The following is a 19921-nucleotide window of genomic DNA, read 5'->3' as shown; positions in this document are numbered from 1 at the left end:
AAATAGTTTGGATATGTAAAAATGTGTATACTTTAAAATATTTAATCTAAATATCTAACCTAAAATTTAATTATAAAATAAGATATAGTTTAAAATATTTAATCTTTATATATTATGTCATTGAGATTTACGGGGGTTATAGTAAGTAGAACCTTAAAAAAAAAAAAAAGGCTACAATTGTGACAATCGAATTATCAAAAAAATTTCAAAAGTTATAAACTAACTTTTTATATAATTATGTGTGTGTATCAATATAACAAAATAAAAAGTACAATACTACAACTGTTGATATATATGTTTAAAAGCTGCATCTATGAATGATAGATTTGATGATGGGCTTATGCTTCTATTACCTAAATTACAGTGTCATTTTTGTTTGTATTTGAAGAGATATTAGGGTGGGAAAGTTAAAAAGGAGACATGGGCTTTATTAAAATTGGATTTAGTAAATATGCTTGATTTTTAATTTCATTAAATTCCTTTGAAATTAAAAATCAAACATATTGTTGCCGGTTCTAATAGGATGGGTGTCTTCACCATCACTTCTTTTGTCAAATCTACTAGTTAAAATTATTTGGCTGATCTCTCTTATGTTGTTGCTGATTCTGTTTTTGCTCTGTTGCTGTTTGCGATTTCAGTTGTGCTGTACTAGTTTATTTGCCTTAGGAATATATCAGCAGTTGGAAAAAAAAAGTCCTTTGAAATTTAATGAAAGTTTTCTTACAAGGGACCTAACTGAAATTATCCCCTGTTATATTTAAAATCTTTGTAACAGGTTGAGTTCTCAATGACATTATAAAACATTAAAAATTATGTATAAAAATATAATCCAATTTTTGTTTTGTGAGAAAAAGAAAGTTTATTCTTGACTTATACATTTTGGGATATACAATTAATAGCATTTCGACGAAACCTATTAGCATCTAAGTTCATAATTTCAAGTTGCATGAGACAAGAAGTAAGAAAAAAGAAATAATCTATAGTGAATTATAATTTGCATAAAAATTATACCTTGTAAATTATTGGAACCAAGCGCTAATTCCTGAAGCGAAACCAAACTTCCAATGCTTCTAGGTATGTAGCCAATGAGTTGATTTCGACTCAAGTACATAATTTTAAGATTTGTAAGATTGCCAATCTCATTCGGAATATCTCCTGCATTATTGCAATAACAAATAAAAACAGTAATATGAGTGCCTGTATATATATTATAGAAAATCATAGAAATACAATATAACTTTATGGAGATGATCATGGACAACATATGTTGTATAAAAAATCATATAAATTTAAAAACCATTAAAAAAGTATCTCTTGCATTATGGCTCCAAGAACCCAAATGAAAATGACAAAAACTAACAAAAAGCATGCAAAATATTTGTTACTAGCAGTGTAGAGAATGCTAAATGATGATAATGCACTATGTTGTGTTGAAAGCATAATGACGGAGTTACCAATATCACAACAAATTAAAATTATATATAATTTGTAGATTCATTTATTGCACCCTACTCAACGTAATATATATATATATATATATCTCATTCCCCTCTCAAACAAAATCAACGTTGAATATCATATTGTAAATAGCTTATTCTAAGACATTCTAAACACGTATTAAAGTTTTTGAAATGATTTAGAGCAAATATATGAATTTATTTGATATTATTAAAGAAACACCTATTAAGGAGCTGTATGATATCAATTCAAGTGAGAATAAGCTAGAAATAGCTGGAAGTATTTTTCCTGAAATAGTTAATGTGACCAAGATCTAATTGTTTTTAATTAAGCAAAATCAAGTTTCCACTGCATCTTGTTATGTAATAAAAACAAATTAAATCCAATTATATGAGATGATTTTGCAATTTTAAAGTTTCAGACAATGTATTAAAATGATACAATATAACTTTATGAGATTAAGGAATACATAAAATCAAAATGGAACCTTTGTCTTTAATTTTAGACATATGCCTAATCAAATTTACAATAAATACATATAAATCCATCCCATAACGTGCACTGGGAAAAAAAAATTAAATATTAGACATCAAAACAACGAAACCACACTGTTCAATACCATTAAATATCTTAACAAATCATAACACGAATTACAAGACAAACACATTGCATAGACCTTTTACACAATATATAGTGTATATATATCTAGATAGATAAATGTTGAAGAAATAAAGAAAAAGATAAACTTTCATTTAAAATTTTCACTTACCCTTAATTTTTTAACTATATTCAATGTCCTTAATTAAACAATTGTTCAGTAAAATTATGACATCTAAAAGACTATAACTGTTAAAATATTTGAAGGATATTTTATTAATTTTTCTTTAAAAATAATATTGTGAAGTTGTACAATGGCAACCCCTCCTAGTGATATAAGACTTGTAGGTTATTATTATTGTTGTTGTATATATTTCATTATACCATGTTATAAGAGAGCAAAGTTTAAAAAACTAGACCAGTCATTAAATTGATTGAGGCAAATTCACAGTTTATTGATTGAATCATGGTTAGACTGGTTGCTATTAAAATGAAAAACTGTTAATTTATAAAAGAATAAAAATAAATAAATTAAGAAGAAAATAATGAGTAATAAGTTCCCCTCTATTTAGTTTAGTACATAATCTTATAATATACCACAGTTAGTACAAATATGTGTAATATTTATGAGTCCATACTTATTATATATATAAAAAATGACAATGCATGAAGTAGTTTTACAAATTATATAAAAACTAAACTTAAAAGATTAAACCCGAGGAAAAATATAAATAAACGCTCGATATTACCTTGACTTAATAGATATTATGAGTGTAGCCAAAAAATTAGTGAAGATCGAAGAGAAAAAAAAAAAAGAAGAAGTGAATCTCTGATGCCTCTGGACAGGGATAATAATAGAAAAAGTGATTGGTGAAAGTCCTACATTGATCGTCTGAATCGAGAAGCTGGGTTCACATGTGGGGTTGAGAAGGTTTTAAGAAAACCGCAGCTCATTGCCCCCAAGTTTCAAAAAATTTACAGTTGCGCCTCTTCTTGTTTTTTTTTTTTTTAAAAAAAAGAAGTTAACATGCATTTTTTATTTTTATCTGTTTCTTTATGGGAACTGGTCAGGTTTTTACTAATTTTACTGGTTGTTTACTGATTTACTAGTCTTTGACTACTTTTGGTGACTTTATTTGTGTCTGGGGTATGGAGTTTTATTGGTTTAATAAAAACTAAGAGCTAGTTTTCAATTTGACTGGTTGACTTTGGCCTAGACATCAAGAGGAGTGATGTAGTTTAATAAAAAATGTACAATAATATGCTATTTGAAAATATATATTGTATGTACACAAAATTAAACTGGCATCCCTTCATTAAAAAAAAAAAATCTAACATACCAAACAAAGGAAGCAAAGAGAGAGACAGAGAGAAGTTGTTGTTGACAAGTTTTTAGTGCTAATCAATGTGCTGTGTTTTCTGAAGAGTTAAAGTGCTAATTTGCCCTCAATTACTTTAGGTACTCATTGGACAGCCTCAAATCAAGGGGGCTCAACGTTGCCTCCATACTTTAAAAGTGAAGCAATGTCATCACCCCATTAAATATTTGTTAATTTAATCATTAATTGACTAAAAACATTATACAAAATGACCTAAAAATTATTAAAAAAAAGTCGTAGATAATTACAGAAAATGACCAAAATAATTATAGGAAACAAATAGGTTCCGGTGTCTAATTTGCCTTTCGTATTTTATCTTTGGCTAGCAATATTTATTAATTTACATTTTTTAATAGAATATCATTCTCATTTTGTTTTATCTAATGTGGCACTAATAATAAGACTGTCAACTAAGCAATGCAACACTGTTAACTACCTCTTCCTTCGGTGAGAGTAGGGGGATTTCCTTTAGCACAACAAATTGTTGGCCCAAGGAAAGAAAGAAGGGAGAAAAATCATCATTCGCACAGCACTCTTGCTATTGATCGGATTAAGTCTTTCGTACAAAGAATGCAAACCATAGGTGCCACATAGGATGAGTTACTGAGGACTTAGTTACTTTTTGAAAACAAGGGATGAATGGAGAAGACAAAAGAAAGTATAAGAACTGAGTCAAGACGATTTAAATTGTAAAAAAATAAGTCACAAACTGGATGGAACTATATGGATCAGCTAATTAATTTTTTCATTAAAATTGCTTTGAGGTCTTTGTAAAAACAATTAAGTTTTGAGAAAAAGGTAAATAATAAAAAAATTAACTAATAACAACTTTTATAATTCCTAAAAAAAATAAGAAGCTTTCAAAATGAAATAAATTTTCTTACTTTATATAAAAATAAAAACTCTCTCTCTCTCTCTCTCTCTCACACACACACATGCATATTTAGAATAAGCTTTTTAATGTCATGATGTGAAATATTTATCATTTATATAGCAGCTCGTGACATAATAAGGTATAACAAAGCTCAAAGAAATACAACACAGAAATAAATTTAATTAATCTATCTATCGTAAATAAATAGATTTAATTATCCTAATTATATCATACAATCAAATAATAAAGTTTAGTGTTATCAACAAAATTAATAATTAGTCATTGCCTTGAAGTTCGAACCCTTGAGGCATAATCAAATTTTCAATCGCTTTTGGTGTGCAATTGCAAAGCTGATTATCACTTAATATTATGTTCAGATTTTCCAAATTACTAATTATATTGAGAATATCTACTAGGATGTGGTCATTGGAAAAATTGTAAGATATGCTATTAGACCGTAAAGTATGAGCATAGAGAGACCAACTTTGAAAAGTCAAAAAATAGTTGATCTTAAATGGTAGTAAACATTTTTTGATAGAACTATGATACTTTTATTAGTTTCAAATTTGACTATTGTCTTTTGCAACCTGCAATGTCTGCTAAAATAGACTGATTTTTTTTTTTGTTAGAGTCCATGTATAGTAAAAATATCATAATAAAATAAAAATAAGCAATAAAGAAGACAAAGCTCTTGAACCCAATAGGAAAAAAAAGGAAATAGGAAATTGATGTATCTTGGTTTGTATCCATTAGTTTGAACTGTGTTTAGTGTGACCAATCGAATCCTCATATGCGAAGAGTTTTGTCCCAAGTCTTTGCAATATGATAGGGCCAAATATATTAAGAAAGGAAGATATTTTTCATCATATATACTATGATTAAATGAGGCTATAGTAGATTAATTATTGAGACGAATAAAATTAGTCAAAACACTTTCAGCACCGAAATTGAGAGAAATAGTGAGACAATATTAGTTCATTATTTGAACTTGTGTCCTGCACATACATCATTAGTTTATGCATGTCTTCAAAGTTACTTTCTTGTATGATAAACTATACTATAGAGCATTGTTGTTGTTACATACTATGCATTTGAAATTAATAACGTTCATGTGTTATTATTATTTTTTTTTCACTAAGTGCAGTATTTAGTTGGATTGCATTTATTTGCAACCGATTGAATAAATGATAAATGAGAATGGGATAATCATAATTAATTTTGTATAAGGTATGAAACAAAAAATAACCATAATCTATTTCAATATTCTCAAATATCTCTTGGAAAACAACATTAGTTGTTCCTGAAGATGCCTTATTATTTTTGTTGTGGACCAGTATCTTTAGGCCTTTTGTGTTAATTTATTTGAATCTGACTAAACTAATTACATGTACAGAGGAACTTATAATAGTTAATGTCTTATTTTATTAGTAAAGTATCAAATGCGTGTTATTCAATGTCTAAACTATAATTATTTATTGAAATGTTAGAAGAGCATAAAAACAAATGAAAAGATTAATGTTATTTTATAATTTAATGTTATGAAAAAAATATAACTTCCTCCCCATACTAAAAAAAATCAAGCTTAGTAAATAAATAAATAAAAGAAAGAACAGTGCGCCTAAGGGACACACCCAACATAACTCAAACGGCACCTCCCGCATGACATAAAAATAAAATAAAAAATTAAAAAAAGCGCTTGGTCAGAAATTAGATAGAATTGAATAGTTAGTTATATGCATATATTTAAACAACTGGTACCCAATATAATAATTTTTAAGAGCATAGGAACCTTAAAATATATTATGGGTACATGCTGTACAGAAGAAATCAGACTATGGAAGCTCAAATTGGTTCTAAAAAAATAGACATTCTATTAATAAAAGAAAAGAGAAAATCAATGATTTTTATAACATTAAAAATAATGAGATATTGACGGTCGAATTGACAATTTGAGTTGTTTCAGATCTTTTTTTTGTTTTTTTTTACACGAATACACAAATTTATAATCGTACCTATTGAGTACACAATTATAAATACCGATGCAGCTTATAGCACAGGGAAAAAGTCACAGAAATCATTTGAAGATTTTTCCTCCATCATGATGATCTAAAATTTTTAATAACTTGTTCACAATCAGATTCATCATTCTCGATAGTAATTTCTCATGATTTTCTTCATAAAATCGGATTTGGAAACAAACAAAAGAATGCTTAAGACATGCCCTACAACAAGCACATGCAAATTTCTGACACAAATTTGTAATGTTATAAAAACTAGGTTGTATTATATAAGTAATAATTTATAACGTAACTGAAAAAAGAATTCTGAAAAATATATAACTTAAAAATATAAAATTGTCTATCTAACTAAAAGAGGATTTCAAAGAACATTTGATCAATTTATCTTTCTGAAATAAGAATATTTTATTATCACCAATATATCATAAAAAGTTAATGGTAAAATAATTATCAAACGTATTATTTTGCTTAGGTGAAGTTAATTTTAATATGTAGGAAGTATATACTGATCCAAAGCTGATTCCATGAAATGCAAAAAATGTGCTAACTTTGATAATTTGAATACTCGTGAAGCTAGGAGGGTTATGTAAAATGATAATTACAAAAATCTGTTGATGAATTTAATCTAACAAATATAAGTGAATATTTTACAACAAATTAAAGAAGATCAACTGAGCTTGATAATAAGGCTCACATAAATCCACATTAAAATTAAGCAAAAGGATTTCCAAAAACAAAAATAAATTTATATCATTGTAAAATAGAAGAAATGCTAATAACACATTACGCAAGACATACCTGTTAAGAAGTTGCGAGACAAAGACAACAACTCAAGTGAGGATAAGTTGGAAATAGTTGGAGGTATTTTTCCTGAAAGCTTGTTTACCGCAATCCGTAAAATCTTCAAACATTGAAGTTTTCCAATCTCAAATGGAATGAATCTTTCAATAAAGTTATCATTCCAGTTCAAAGTCTCTAACTTTGACAAATTGGATATGCTTTTAGGAATAACACCTCCAAAAATGTTGTTACAGAGATGGAAGTGTTGAAGCATGAATAAGCTTCCAATCCAAGTTGGAATTTCTCCCTTGAATTCATTGTAGCTCAAGTTGAGAATTTGTAGCTTGTGTAATTGGATCAACTCTTTTGGCAACTCACCATAAAGGTTGTTACTATGAAGGTCAAGTTCAACCAAGAAAGACAAATTCCCAATTTTTGAGGGCAAAGTTCCCTTGAGACCCATCTCACCAAGATTCAAGGCTATTACTCTCTCATGGTGAGCATCACACATAACCCCAACCCAATTGCAAATGGAAGAAGAGTTGGACCAATTGGCCAAGTAATTGTAAGGGTCCTTAACAGAAAACTTGAAAGCAAGTAGTGCCAATTCATCATACGTAGTGAAATTGGTGAAGCATAAAGTGAAATGAAAACAAAGTAGGGAAAACAAGAGAAAGGCGAAATGAAAACAAAGATTTGCCATGTTGGATAGGTTCAGGGCTTCCTAGATTGATGAAGTGGTTGGAGGAGAAGGTTGTACTATATATATACACGCTTAGGAATTCATAAGCACAACTTTTAAATAGGACGGATGATTAATTATATGCATTTAAACTAAAACTGTTTATTATGATGTTAATGGTAGAAATTTCTCGGCTCAAGTAATATCCCTCGTCTACTTTTGTATCAATCAGTGGCCACTAGTTATAATTAATCTAAGGTGGTGGGGCCTGCAAAGAAGTTAGAAAATGAAGAGACATTATTGGCATATTCTTCAATTTGTTGGAGATTATGTCCATTTGATATTGGAAATAAAAAATGAATTTGATAGGGAGATATTAATCGAAGGAAAATGTTATTTTAATATCTTATATAATATATATAGATATATAAGAAGAAGAAATTGTTAAAATAATTGGAAAATTTAAGAAGAAAAAAATATGTGAACCATTTGGATTGCGTCAACTACTTTTTCCTTTGGACTTGACTCTTGAGCACTTCGATTTGTTCTCTCCCTACTTCAAATAAATTTAAAAACAAAATAATGGCTTGTTTGATTTCTATCTTTAAAAACTGCTTTTAAAATAAAAATATAAAAACAATTGGTTTGGATAAGTGTTTTAGATTTAAATGTTTGCAAAACTGTTCTCATCTTTTGTTTTTTTTATTTAATAAAAGATCATAGAATTGTTTTTGTTTTCTTTTTTATGTTTACAGCACATCATAATTGATTACTGAATGCTACTATCAGTTATAGTTAACTACTATCATTATCCATTGGTGACCACCATTATCTTCCGATTTTTTAACTCAAATTATTTTCTAATTTACATAATTTTTGGTTTCAAAAATAATTTTTAAAATTTAATTTACAAGATAGTTTTTAAAAACAAAAAAGGGAACAAAATCAAATAAGATCTAAATTTTGGGTCTCAATTTTTTATTTGTCAAAGAAAAATAAATTATTAATGTCAAAAACTATATGTTAATCTGCATATCACAAACGAAAACAAACTAATTTAGTTATTTTCAAAGTTTTTTATGTAGTGATTGGGTAGGGATTAATGATATGACAGTAAAAACTTTAGGTTGTCATTCTAATAGTTTGAACTATAAACAAGGATCTCATTTAAATCTCGCTAAAAGGATAGAGATTATTAAAGATTTAATTTTTTTTCCATACAATACGCACAAATACAAACATACGCGTAAAGTATATTATTGTGTCATTTTTTTCCAAGATATGGTACTAGAGTAGGCTTGACCAAAGAAAAATGTGGATACCGACTAAAAAGATAGTTTGTCACCATTAATGACTTCTTTTCCATGTTGGCTTCAATAATGGGTTGAGAATAGAAAGATTTCTATTATCATATGTCGTTTTCTTTACGCAAACTTAATGTTTAAATTTCAAAGTGAAATGACTTATATATATATATATATATATCATTTTTATTCATCTGATTCTATTATTATGCCATTTTCTCTACACACGCATAGATAAGAAAATATATATTTTATCTCAGGATAGCTGAGACGATAAGAATAGAACCAGAGTGTTTGCACTCTTAAATACATTCACATATGCATGGGAATTGGAAAATTTATTATTATTATTATTATTATTATTTTAATGATGGTTATTTTTTACATAACTTACTATACTCCATTTATAAAATCATATTTTAAATATTTTTACTCAACAAAATTCATATACACAGACTATTCAATTTCCAACATAGGATCTACTGTAGGACCAAAAACAAAACCTCATTATTGTGTCATTTTCTCCAAGATATGAGTACTTAAGTAGGTTTGACTCAAGAAAAAATGCGGACACCGACTAAAAAAGCCTAGACTTCTATGATTTTGCCGTTTTGTTTGCGCAACCTTAATTTTCAAAACAAAAAGACGTAAATATATAAAAATTATTTTCATTCCACTACTTTTATTAATGTATCATTTTCTCGATGCATATGGATTGACTTAGACCTTGACATTATGTGTCCGCATAGAAAAAAAAAAAAAGATGACCATTATGACATTATCTAAACTTTTGTTTATTCAAAACTAATTCAGAATTGGGTTGCAGGGGTTTATCTAAGAGCGCTTACATTAGATCACTCACTAACAAAATTCTCATGTAAGTACTTTGAAAATAAAGTATTGTTGCCCCTACTAACAACAAAAGTTAACTTTAGTCATTAGATGAATAAAAAAGTCATTAGAAATAGTTTAAAGCACACAGATGTCCTTTAACCCATAGAATTTTCAAACATATGATCTAGCCAATTAATTTTTAATATTGCTTTTTAAAAAGTAGAGAAGGCGGGATACAAATTAATGTCCTTCTGAATGTTGTTACTTAGCCAGCATTATTGGAGCACTTAAGAATTTGTTAAAGGGATTGTGCCTGTTTGGATTTCGTTTTCAAAATCCTAATCCCTAAACTTGCTTTTTTTTTGGTTCATTGTTCATATACTGTAACTTAATTTGGTGGGTTGATGAATTTTTCTTTTCTTTGGGAGGGGGGGGGGAACGTGAACAATAATTGAATTGCATCATGAGCCTTCCGCAAAGCATCCTAACTCCTATGCATTATTAGTTGCTTCTTGATTTAACATCTTTAATTAATTAATTGGGGATCAAAACTTTCTTAATCTGTGGGGGCACGTTGTTGCTTTTCCTGGGTCTCTTTTCAACTTTTTGTTTTTTTGCATTTTTTTAATTTCAAAACTTTATTCTCACCCTGTATTATTTTTTTATGAATGAAAGTTTAGATGAGTTGAGACACGGGGCTAACTAAGGTCAGGTATACCTTTAGGCTCAAAAGGCACTTACAGAGGTGCATGCAAATTACTTAGCAACAAGATCATCACTTCAGCAGTGGAATTTGATCCCTTAAATTTATAAGCCAAATCCTTGTCAAATGGACCAATCTTTGTTGGCATTACTGCCTTTTATAATAGTAATACGCGTCATATGCAAACTAAATTGTTAGGAACCTTCAAGGAATTAAGTTGAGACTTTAAACAAGTGCGATTAGTAGGATCCATGGATCAAACATTATCATATCATTTTTTAATCATACAAGAAAATGCTGTCAAATTCTCCCCCTCCCCCTTCTTGGAAGAATTGAAGAATGACCAAGGTAGATGATGGGGAAAGGGGCTTGATGGTTTGTGGGTATAAGATAAAATTTTGGGGAAAAAACGTGTTGGCTTTCAATTATATCTTGATCAAATTACTTTTATATATAAATTATTTAACATCTAAAGAAATCAAAGACAATTTTAATTTCCATTATTGTTTGGTAATTGATTAAACATTATATATAACCTAAGAAAATTTTTTATTTATTATTTTATTGGTCATTACTCTGCTCAACTAATTGTTAATTATTATCTCAGAATATTAATAACAATATAAAAAATAAAGCACATAATAAGATCCTTATCTTTGCTCTCCTTCTTTGCTCGAATGCTTTTACCTCTTTTCTTTGAAATTCAAATACATTCATTGTGATCATTTCTCATATAAAAGGCTTCATCCTCAATGAAGTAACTTTCAAATGATATCCCCATAAAGGGATAATCTTCAACAGTAGAATCATTCATATCTTCATTTATTTTACTGTTCAATAAAACAATAGACCAATTTACTTTAGTCGGATCAAGAACAAAGAACACTTGGTGAGCTTGTGAAGCTAAAATAAAAGGCTTATCTTTATACCTTCTCTATTAAGATCCACCATTAAGAACCCCAAGTCATCAACTTTAAGACCATTTTTTCGATCAACCCACTTACAACCAAAAATTGAAACTTGAAATTTGATGTAATCTAACTCTCAAATGTGCTTAATTATCCCAAAGTAAGACATTTTTTGCGTACAAGAGATTTTTGTCTTTAGTACTAGATATATGCATTGCTTGGGCTATAAGAGTTACATCACTATTTTTCATTGTGCTCCAATCATCTTGCTCTTTGGTATAAAATGTGTACCCATTAATGAGATAGCCAGTGAAAGAAAGAACTTGTTTATCTGGACCTCTTGCTAACCATTTTAATTTTTTAGAAACTGAATCAGAATCGGCAGTCAACTTCTCAAGAATGTGCTATTCCATCCAAACTATAAAACTCTTATTATGCTTGTTTCCATACTAAATCTCCAATCTATTCGGGTTATCCCGCTTAAGCTCGACTATGTGCATCTCTACATATTCCTCAACCTCTACAGAGTTGTGTAGTACATATAAATGTGCTCGTTCCCATTGTAAGTTAGAGATTGTAACTACTTTATTGCCTATAATTCCATCTCCATCAGTTCTACCATCATGCCGAGAAGTCAGAAGACTAGTATGGTTAACATTTGATAAGTACTCAGTACAAAATTCAATTGCCTCCTCACAAATGTATCGTTCAACTATACAACCTTCGGGTCAACTCCAATTTTTCACATGTCCTTTAGTATCTTCATGTAACGCTCAAATGGATACATCCATCTCAAGAAAACTGGGCCACACATTTGTATCTTTCTAACTAGATAAAAGTGAGGTGCACCATTATATCAAAGAATGCAAGTGAAAAATACATTTCAAGTTCACATAAGATTAACACAATTTGGCTCTGCAATCTTGGAATTTTTTTGGGTCAATCACTTTACTATATATAAACTTAAAGAAGAAATACAATTTTGTAATCATGGCTCGAATTGTATCAAGTAAAATAGAACGTATAGCTACTGAAATAAAATTTTCCATTAACACATGGCAATCATGTGATTTTAAACCCTTCAACTTCAAATCCTTCAATGACACAAGGCCCTTAATATTTGAAGAGTATCCCTCTGGAACTTTAACAGTAGCAAACGACTCACAAAAAGTCTTCTTTTTTTTCTAGACAATGTATGAGCCACTGCATGAAGAAATAGGCAACTTCCCTTCTCTTGCGGAGCCAACTCTTCCCTTATCCCTATAGAAATCATATCAAGTCTTGCCTTGATGCCATCTTTGGACTTTCCCAGAATATGAAGTAATGTACTAATTAAACTGTCACACACATTTTTCTCAATGTGCATAACATCAAGAAAATGTCTCACATATAAAGATTGCTAATATGGTAGGTAAAAAAAATAGACTTTTTCTTCCACCCCCATGTCCCAAGATGCTTTGTAAGAGGTTTGCCAAACTTGATATTCAAATTCTTCACCTTGTCAAAATGTTGCTCACCTATCAGTGGCAAAGGTGCCTTACTTTCTTCTGAATTCCATTGAAAGCTTTTTTAGGCGTCGATAATAATGATCAGGATGCAACCATCTATAATGTCCGAGATAGAAATTCTTCATCCCATGTTCTAATCTCACCGAATGTGTGCCCTCTTCACAAATAGGACATTCAAGTTTTGCTTTGATACTATACCCTTATAAATTACCATATGTTGGAAAATCATTGATTGTACCAAACAACAATGCTCTTAAATTGAACCTTTCCTCTCTATCTTCATCATATACCTCAACACCGTGCTCCCACAATAATTTTAAATCTTCAATTAAAGGAGCCAAATATATGTCTATGTCATTTCTCGGCTGTTTTGGCCCCAAAATTAAAATGGATAGCATCATATATTTTCGCTTTATACATAAGCATGGAGATAAGTTGTAAATTACCAAAATAACTGGCCATGTACTATGACTGCTACTTTAAAGCTCGTGTGCATTCATTCTATCAGTAGATAATACAAGGTGAAGGTTTCTATCTTCTGCTCCAAAGTTAGGGTAATCGAGATTAATTTTTTTCTATTGAGAAGAGTCAGCTGGATATCGAAGCTTCCTATCTTTGATCCGTTCATCCGTATGCCATGTCAAATTTTTTGCATCCTCTGCAGTATTGTACATCCGTCTAAATCTAGGTATAATGGGAAAGTACCATAACGCCTTCTTTGGACTTTTCCCATTTTCTTTGTAGCGCAAGGCATTACATTTTGGACACTCCATTAATGATGCATATTCATTTCTAAATAATATGCAATCATTAGGACATACGTGTATTTTCTCATAACTCATGCCAATTGAGCATAGCATTTGTTTTACCTCACACATAGTCCTTCGAAGCTTATTGTTCGCAGGTAGAAGTTGTTTTATAAGTGTAAGATTTTTTGTAAAGCTCTTATCACTCCATCCATTGTTCACTTTCAAGTTGTACAATTTCAACATTGCTGACAACTTTGTGAATTCAGTGTAACCAGCGTACAAGGGCTTCTCTGCATTACTTTTCAATATCTCTAACATTTCAGGACAATCCTCAAGTTCCCTTTCAATTGCATTAGCCATCTATTCAACACAGTCATCCTCATAAGTATCTGTGTCATGATCATTTGATTCAAAGCTTCCCTTATACTCACAATTACTAGTAGACTCATCCTCTCTAGTTTCTCCATACTTATGCCATCATTTGTAATTTTCATCAATTCCATAGCACACTAAATGGTCTTTCATCTTTGATGCACTAATTTGCTTCAAAAGACCATATCTTACACAAGGGAACACTATTCTTCTAGGGTCTTTTACATGCTTAAGAGCAAGCCTCATAAACTCTTTCACACCATTCAAATACTCTTTATTTAATTGATTGAAAGACATCCATTCTTTATCTATAACTTTTTAATATAAAAGACAATTTATTCAAGGAAATGTGATCAGTGACTCATGAATATGGAGAGGAAAGAATGATGGAAAGATTATCAATAAAGAAATTGACTACTCTACATATAATATAGAGTAATTAATGAATCATGAGTCACAATGCATGAGCATTCACATACTCCTTCAATCGCCGATAAAAATTCGACAGCATAACGGCATAAAGAAACTTTTTCTCAGGCTAAAATCCTCTTTTTAATTTTGGCATCTCACTCAACAAACTAATTCCAACCATATACAATCAAAAAGCTAACAAAATTCTCACAAAATAGTATTTTCAAATTAACTCTAAAATTATATATAAAATTTGTTCAAAAATCATAGAAAAAGGAAAAACACTATAAACTCATTTTGAATCAATGTTTTCTGTCTCATTGATCATTCTAAGGTTATACATATCCTATATTAGCAATCTCAAGCCAAGAACAAATCATTCTTTACAAAATGTAAAAATATCAATAAAATAGCAATGATTTTTAGAGAAACCGCACGTCAGTTTTTGTCAGTAAAATGAACTCTAATTGTAATGAAAATTGGTATACTAGTACATTTCAATATGTAGTTTTGAACAATAAAACTATTTTGATCAAACAATGCACGAAATTTAAATTAAAAATTATTGAAATAAATCAGTCAAAATTCATAGAAAAATACGATCATCATAAATATCCCATTTTGATCACTAATTTTCATCTTAATAATCATCTTAAGGCTAAGCATATCATCTACAATCATTCTCAAGTTAATAAAACATCAAACATTAGAAATTTTTGACACCCGATAATATTAAAATGGGCAACAAATGAGGAGAAATTTAAACAACAAAAATCAACTAATAAAACAATCCATAATATTAAATAAATCAATTTCATAATCTAGAAATCTAAGCATATTGGAAGAAAATGAAGAAAAACCATAGAAATCACAAACCCATATACCTTTAGAGAAGAGAGGATCAAACACAAAGAGGAAGCAAATAAGAGAGGCATGGGACGGCGTAGGAGGAGCACTTTCACGTTGGAGAGGGACTAAGGTGGTCGACGGCAACAATGGAGGTAGATTGAGAGATTTCTACCAATTTTGTGTAGAAGTGGAGAAGATAGAAAATATCGACGACGAACGGGCGGGAATGAAAAAGTGAGTCTGGAAACTGAATAAAAATGAGAATAAATGATGGGTATTCTAATACCCCTCACTTATTCATGAATATATGGTGGGTATTTTAAACACCCATCATATATCATTGAGGCTTTAAATGACGGTTGTTTGAAACAATCATCTTTTAAAGCTGAAATTTTTTTATTTTTTTAATTCAAAAAAATGAAATGTTGGCCCCCAATATATGACGAGTGTTTAAAAAACTCATCATATATTGTTCCAGACTTTAAATGACGGGTGTTTAAAACACCCATCATTTAAAGTTTTAAAATTTTTTATTTTTTTAATTTAAGAAACTGAAACGGTGGGCACTAATATATGATGGTTGTTTGTACAACCGTCATATATTGTTTAAACTTTATATGACAGGTATTTGAAATACTCGTTATTTAAAGTTCAAATTGATTTTTTATTTTTTTCCTTCCAGTAAATGAAACGTTGGGCTGAAATAAATGACGGGTTTTTTTAATACCCATCATTTAAAGTCTGACAATATATGACAGTTATTTGAACACCCATCATTTATTTTCTTACCGTCACTCATCTCTCATATATGACATGTTTTTGTTTGACCGTCATTTTTCATGGCGTCTTATATTTACGTTTTTGTAGTAGTGCAAAAATTAAGGCAATCATTCATAGAGTAATAAAAATTTTGTTTGGATATAATCATTAATAAAATTTAAAAAAATGAATTCAAATGCATCTAAGAAAAAGGAAAGAGTTACTTTTTTGCAGGACATCATTAATTTGTACCATATGCAAATATAAAGCAACTTAATTTCATCATGACTACATTTTCTATATAGTAAAACCAAAGCACAAAGAAAGGCCTACATTCTAACAAAAGAAAAAGGATAATTACGCCCAAATCTCATTACATCATACTTAGATAATACAAGGTTTATTAACAATTACTTAAAAATAACTTTAGCTATCATTTTGCTATGATCAATTGTCAATAGACCTTAAAGCATTTAATTGTATTGTGGGGACCAAATCTTTAATTTATTTTTTTAAAAAGACCTAACTAGAGAAAAATGTTAATAAAACTAAAGGGTTTATTCAATAATACAATAATAAATTTGTTATTATTTAGATAATTAGTAAATAAATAGTTTTTAGTGAATAAATGATTCCAATTAATTGGGTCAATAATCAAGATTTGAAGATTCAAATAGCTGAAAAGAATACTTTTGAGAATAAATTTGCCTATATATTTGTGCTATCTTAAAAATTTGTTTGTATTTGTCAACAAAATAAAAAAATAGTGTTTATCTGGATGTATGAGGAATGTGAATTTTAATTATTTATTTAAAAATTATGTTTGAAGAGTGAATGCAAGTACCAATCTATGAAATTTAGTTTATTAATTTGTTAGCAGTTGCTTATGCGATGATAATGGATTCAAACATTGTATCTCGCTGATGTTAGAAATAATGAAATTTACTTGCTTCATTCGATCTAAATTAGATAAAGAATATTCTGGGACAACCAAACTTTTAGTCCTACAAGTTTGATTCAGTTATCGATTTCACCTCCCAAGTTTAACTTTTATGAATTTGACCCGTTATATTTTCTTAAATTATCATATTAGTTTTTCAAAATTTAAAAAACAATTAAATAAGAACAAATTAATTTAATATGCAAAGCATGCTAATGACTTAACATGTACATGTAGTTAAATAAGAACAAATTAACCCTCAAATCAGTTTAATTTTTATCAAACTAGTCTCTCATACTATGTTTTTAATTTATTGTTTTTAAATTTTTTTATTCTATTATTTTTCCCTACCTAAGGTATAGTGTATGGGATTTTTTTTTTGGACAGAATGAAATGAAGAGGGATGGCTAGAATTTTTATACCATTATTTAGAAGAATTTTTTTAAAAGAGTGGTATCGCATATGATGACCTTTCAAGCCATCCCAAACCTAATTTTTTCAACCCCTATGTTGGGGAATTGAGACTGAAGTAACCTAATATAAATAATATTATTACTAAATTACTTTTATCCTTCTCACCTCCTTTTACTCTTTCACTTTCTCTCACCGTGAAATTGGAAAAACATAATTATAACTAATTCGAATCTATTGATTTTATAATAATTTTTAAATAATGATTAAATAAAATCATTTATCACTCCAATAAAATTCCCAAACAATGAAAATTCCATTCCATTCACTCTATCCTGATCCACCCTATTCCATTCCATTAATTTTTGATCCAGTTTCACCCTTTACATGAGAAAGCATTTGCACAAATAGTAATGTGACTTATTATCTTGTTTTAATTAATTAGAGCATAATTGAAATATTGAGATATTTTTTTAGCAAATATGGCAACATAATAAGAACTTCTCTTAAAACACGTGAATAATGTTTTGAATACCTTATAAATAGGATCAGAGTGAGTAAGTGAAATGTTTTAATTTTAATGAAGACTCTATTATTGACAATAGCTCCATTTTCTTTAGGTCATGGATTTCAAAGATGACTTGGCTTGGGAATAAATAAGCAAGAATAAAAATGATGAGATTCTTTTTCTGTTCGATCCCATTAATAATTAACAAGTTGTTAGAAAAAGAGACTAGTTAATTTTCTCTTTTCAGTATAAATATTTGAGTTTACACTTGATTAATGAAAAACATGAACTAGAGTAAAAAGATGACTTGTCCCCTTCCATAACTTATTTTCTTTCCTTGACTACAATAATGAGTGGAGAAAATACAAGAAACCATTGAGATGCATTCACTAAACACCATTTTTTTGAATAAAATGACATAGAAAATAGAATGATTAAAAATATTTTTTCTCCTCAACTCTAAAATTTGTGTAAAAAACATATGGCATTGTAATCTTCTTTTGCAGGGAAATATCCCACTTTAATATTTGAAAACATTGCAATATTGTATCTATCATTAAGAAATATTAACTTTTACCATTAATTAATTAAAAATTAACAAAAAATTTTAAAAATATATAAAAGGAATCAAAAAATTATAAATATATATCAATTTAAAATATTTTGTTGATTTTAAAAACAATGGATTACTACTTAATTTTTTTTATTTCATTAATTTGTTAGTCATCGCTTACATACAATGAGATTGGATTCAAACCTAATATTTAATTTCGTTGGAAAAATGACATGTAAAGACTTTTTAAGAATATTAATTATAGATAAAGATCTTAAACTTACGAAATTCAGAAAAAGATTAGTTCTTAGTTAGAATTAAAACTATTTTTTGATGGAATTAAAAGAAGCTTTAAATTTAAAAAAATTGACATCAATTTCTATGATTTAGGCACATCACAGAAAGATAAAACCATTTGGAATTGCTTCCCAAATGGACTAGAATAAAAACAAAGAAAAAGTAATTAAAGCTATAAAGCATTGAAAAGGTGAAAATCAATAATACCACCTTGCTATTCATACATCAACAACTGAGATCAATAATAGAGATCCCACTTCGTTACTAAGATTCGTCTATGACTGCTATGAATTCATGCCTCGTCCATATCACCTTGTGTGTGATACAAAAGGTTAATAAGACTATTCTCTTCAATTTATTTAAAAGATTATAAATTTTAATCTAAGTTTCATTAAGCTTATATACATCTAATTAAACTTCTCACATCTAAATCGACCATAGGAATCTTTTTGTGTCAAAGTATTGCTTAATACTCAACAAATTTACTAGCTATGAATTTGGCGTCCTAGAGCTTTTGTTTTACAATATGGCTGTAAGGAGATTATTGAAGAAGAAAAATCTTAGGAAATAATGACGAAGAAATAAAGTAAAATAGAGTTACTTGGTAAAAGATATAGATCACACAATGAAACTTTGAACAACTTATACTGATGAGAGGAGTGGTGATGTATCATTAAATTTTGAAGAAAACTGCTTACTTAACCCCTAGCTAAAATTATATATAGGGCCCAGATTTTTGCTTTTTGTTAATTAATTTTTTTAGAATATCTTTGTGTAGATATGTAGCCTTATTTATTTTAAAATTACTGAATATTAAACCCTAGTCTTATTTAATTAATTTATTCATTCTGTCTTTAATTTTTTTCAAAATGTGATGAAAATTGCTTAAGTTTTGTTTTATTTAAATTCAAATTATTTTGAGAATCTTTATCTTACAACTACCTAATTAAACTACTAAGAAATTAAAATTCTAAGATTTAATTATCAAGGTAAATTTACTTTAATTATTAAAATCAAATTTTCTTTT

General features: G+C 28.8%; 1 protein-coding gene across 1 annotated transcript in view; it reads right to left on the bottom strand.

Moving 5' to 3' along the window:
• The window catches only part of LOC129314005 (receptor kinase-like protein Xa21), a 63223-nt gene that overhangs the window by 28655 nt on the left and 14647 nt on the right, over nt 1-19921 (bottom strand). The window contains exons 2-4 of the mRNA XM_054957385.1: nt 14014-14154; nt 7125-7692; nt 1012-1155 (exon numbers count right to left, since the gene is read on the bottom strand). Of these exons, the coding sequence (XP_054813360.1) occupies nt 1012-1155; nt 7125-7692; nt 14014-14154 (853 nt within the window). The remainder of the gene's footprint in view (nt 1-1011; nt 1156-7124; nt 7693-14013; nt 14155-19921) is intronic.

Source organism: Prosopis cineraria, unplaced genomic scaffold (genome assembly GCF_029017545.1).
Source record: "Prosopis cineraria cultivar Desert tree isolate PC_DT_omini unplaced genomic scaffold, ASM2901754v1 PC6, whole genome shotgun sequence".
NCBI lineage: Eukaryota > Viridiplantae > Streptophyta > Magnoliopsida > Fabales > Fabaceae > Prosopis > Prosopis cineraria.
Note: the sequence above shows the minus strand (reverse complement) of the source record. Positions and strands in the feature narration are given on the sequence as shown.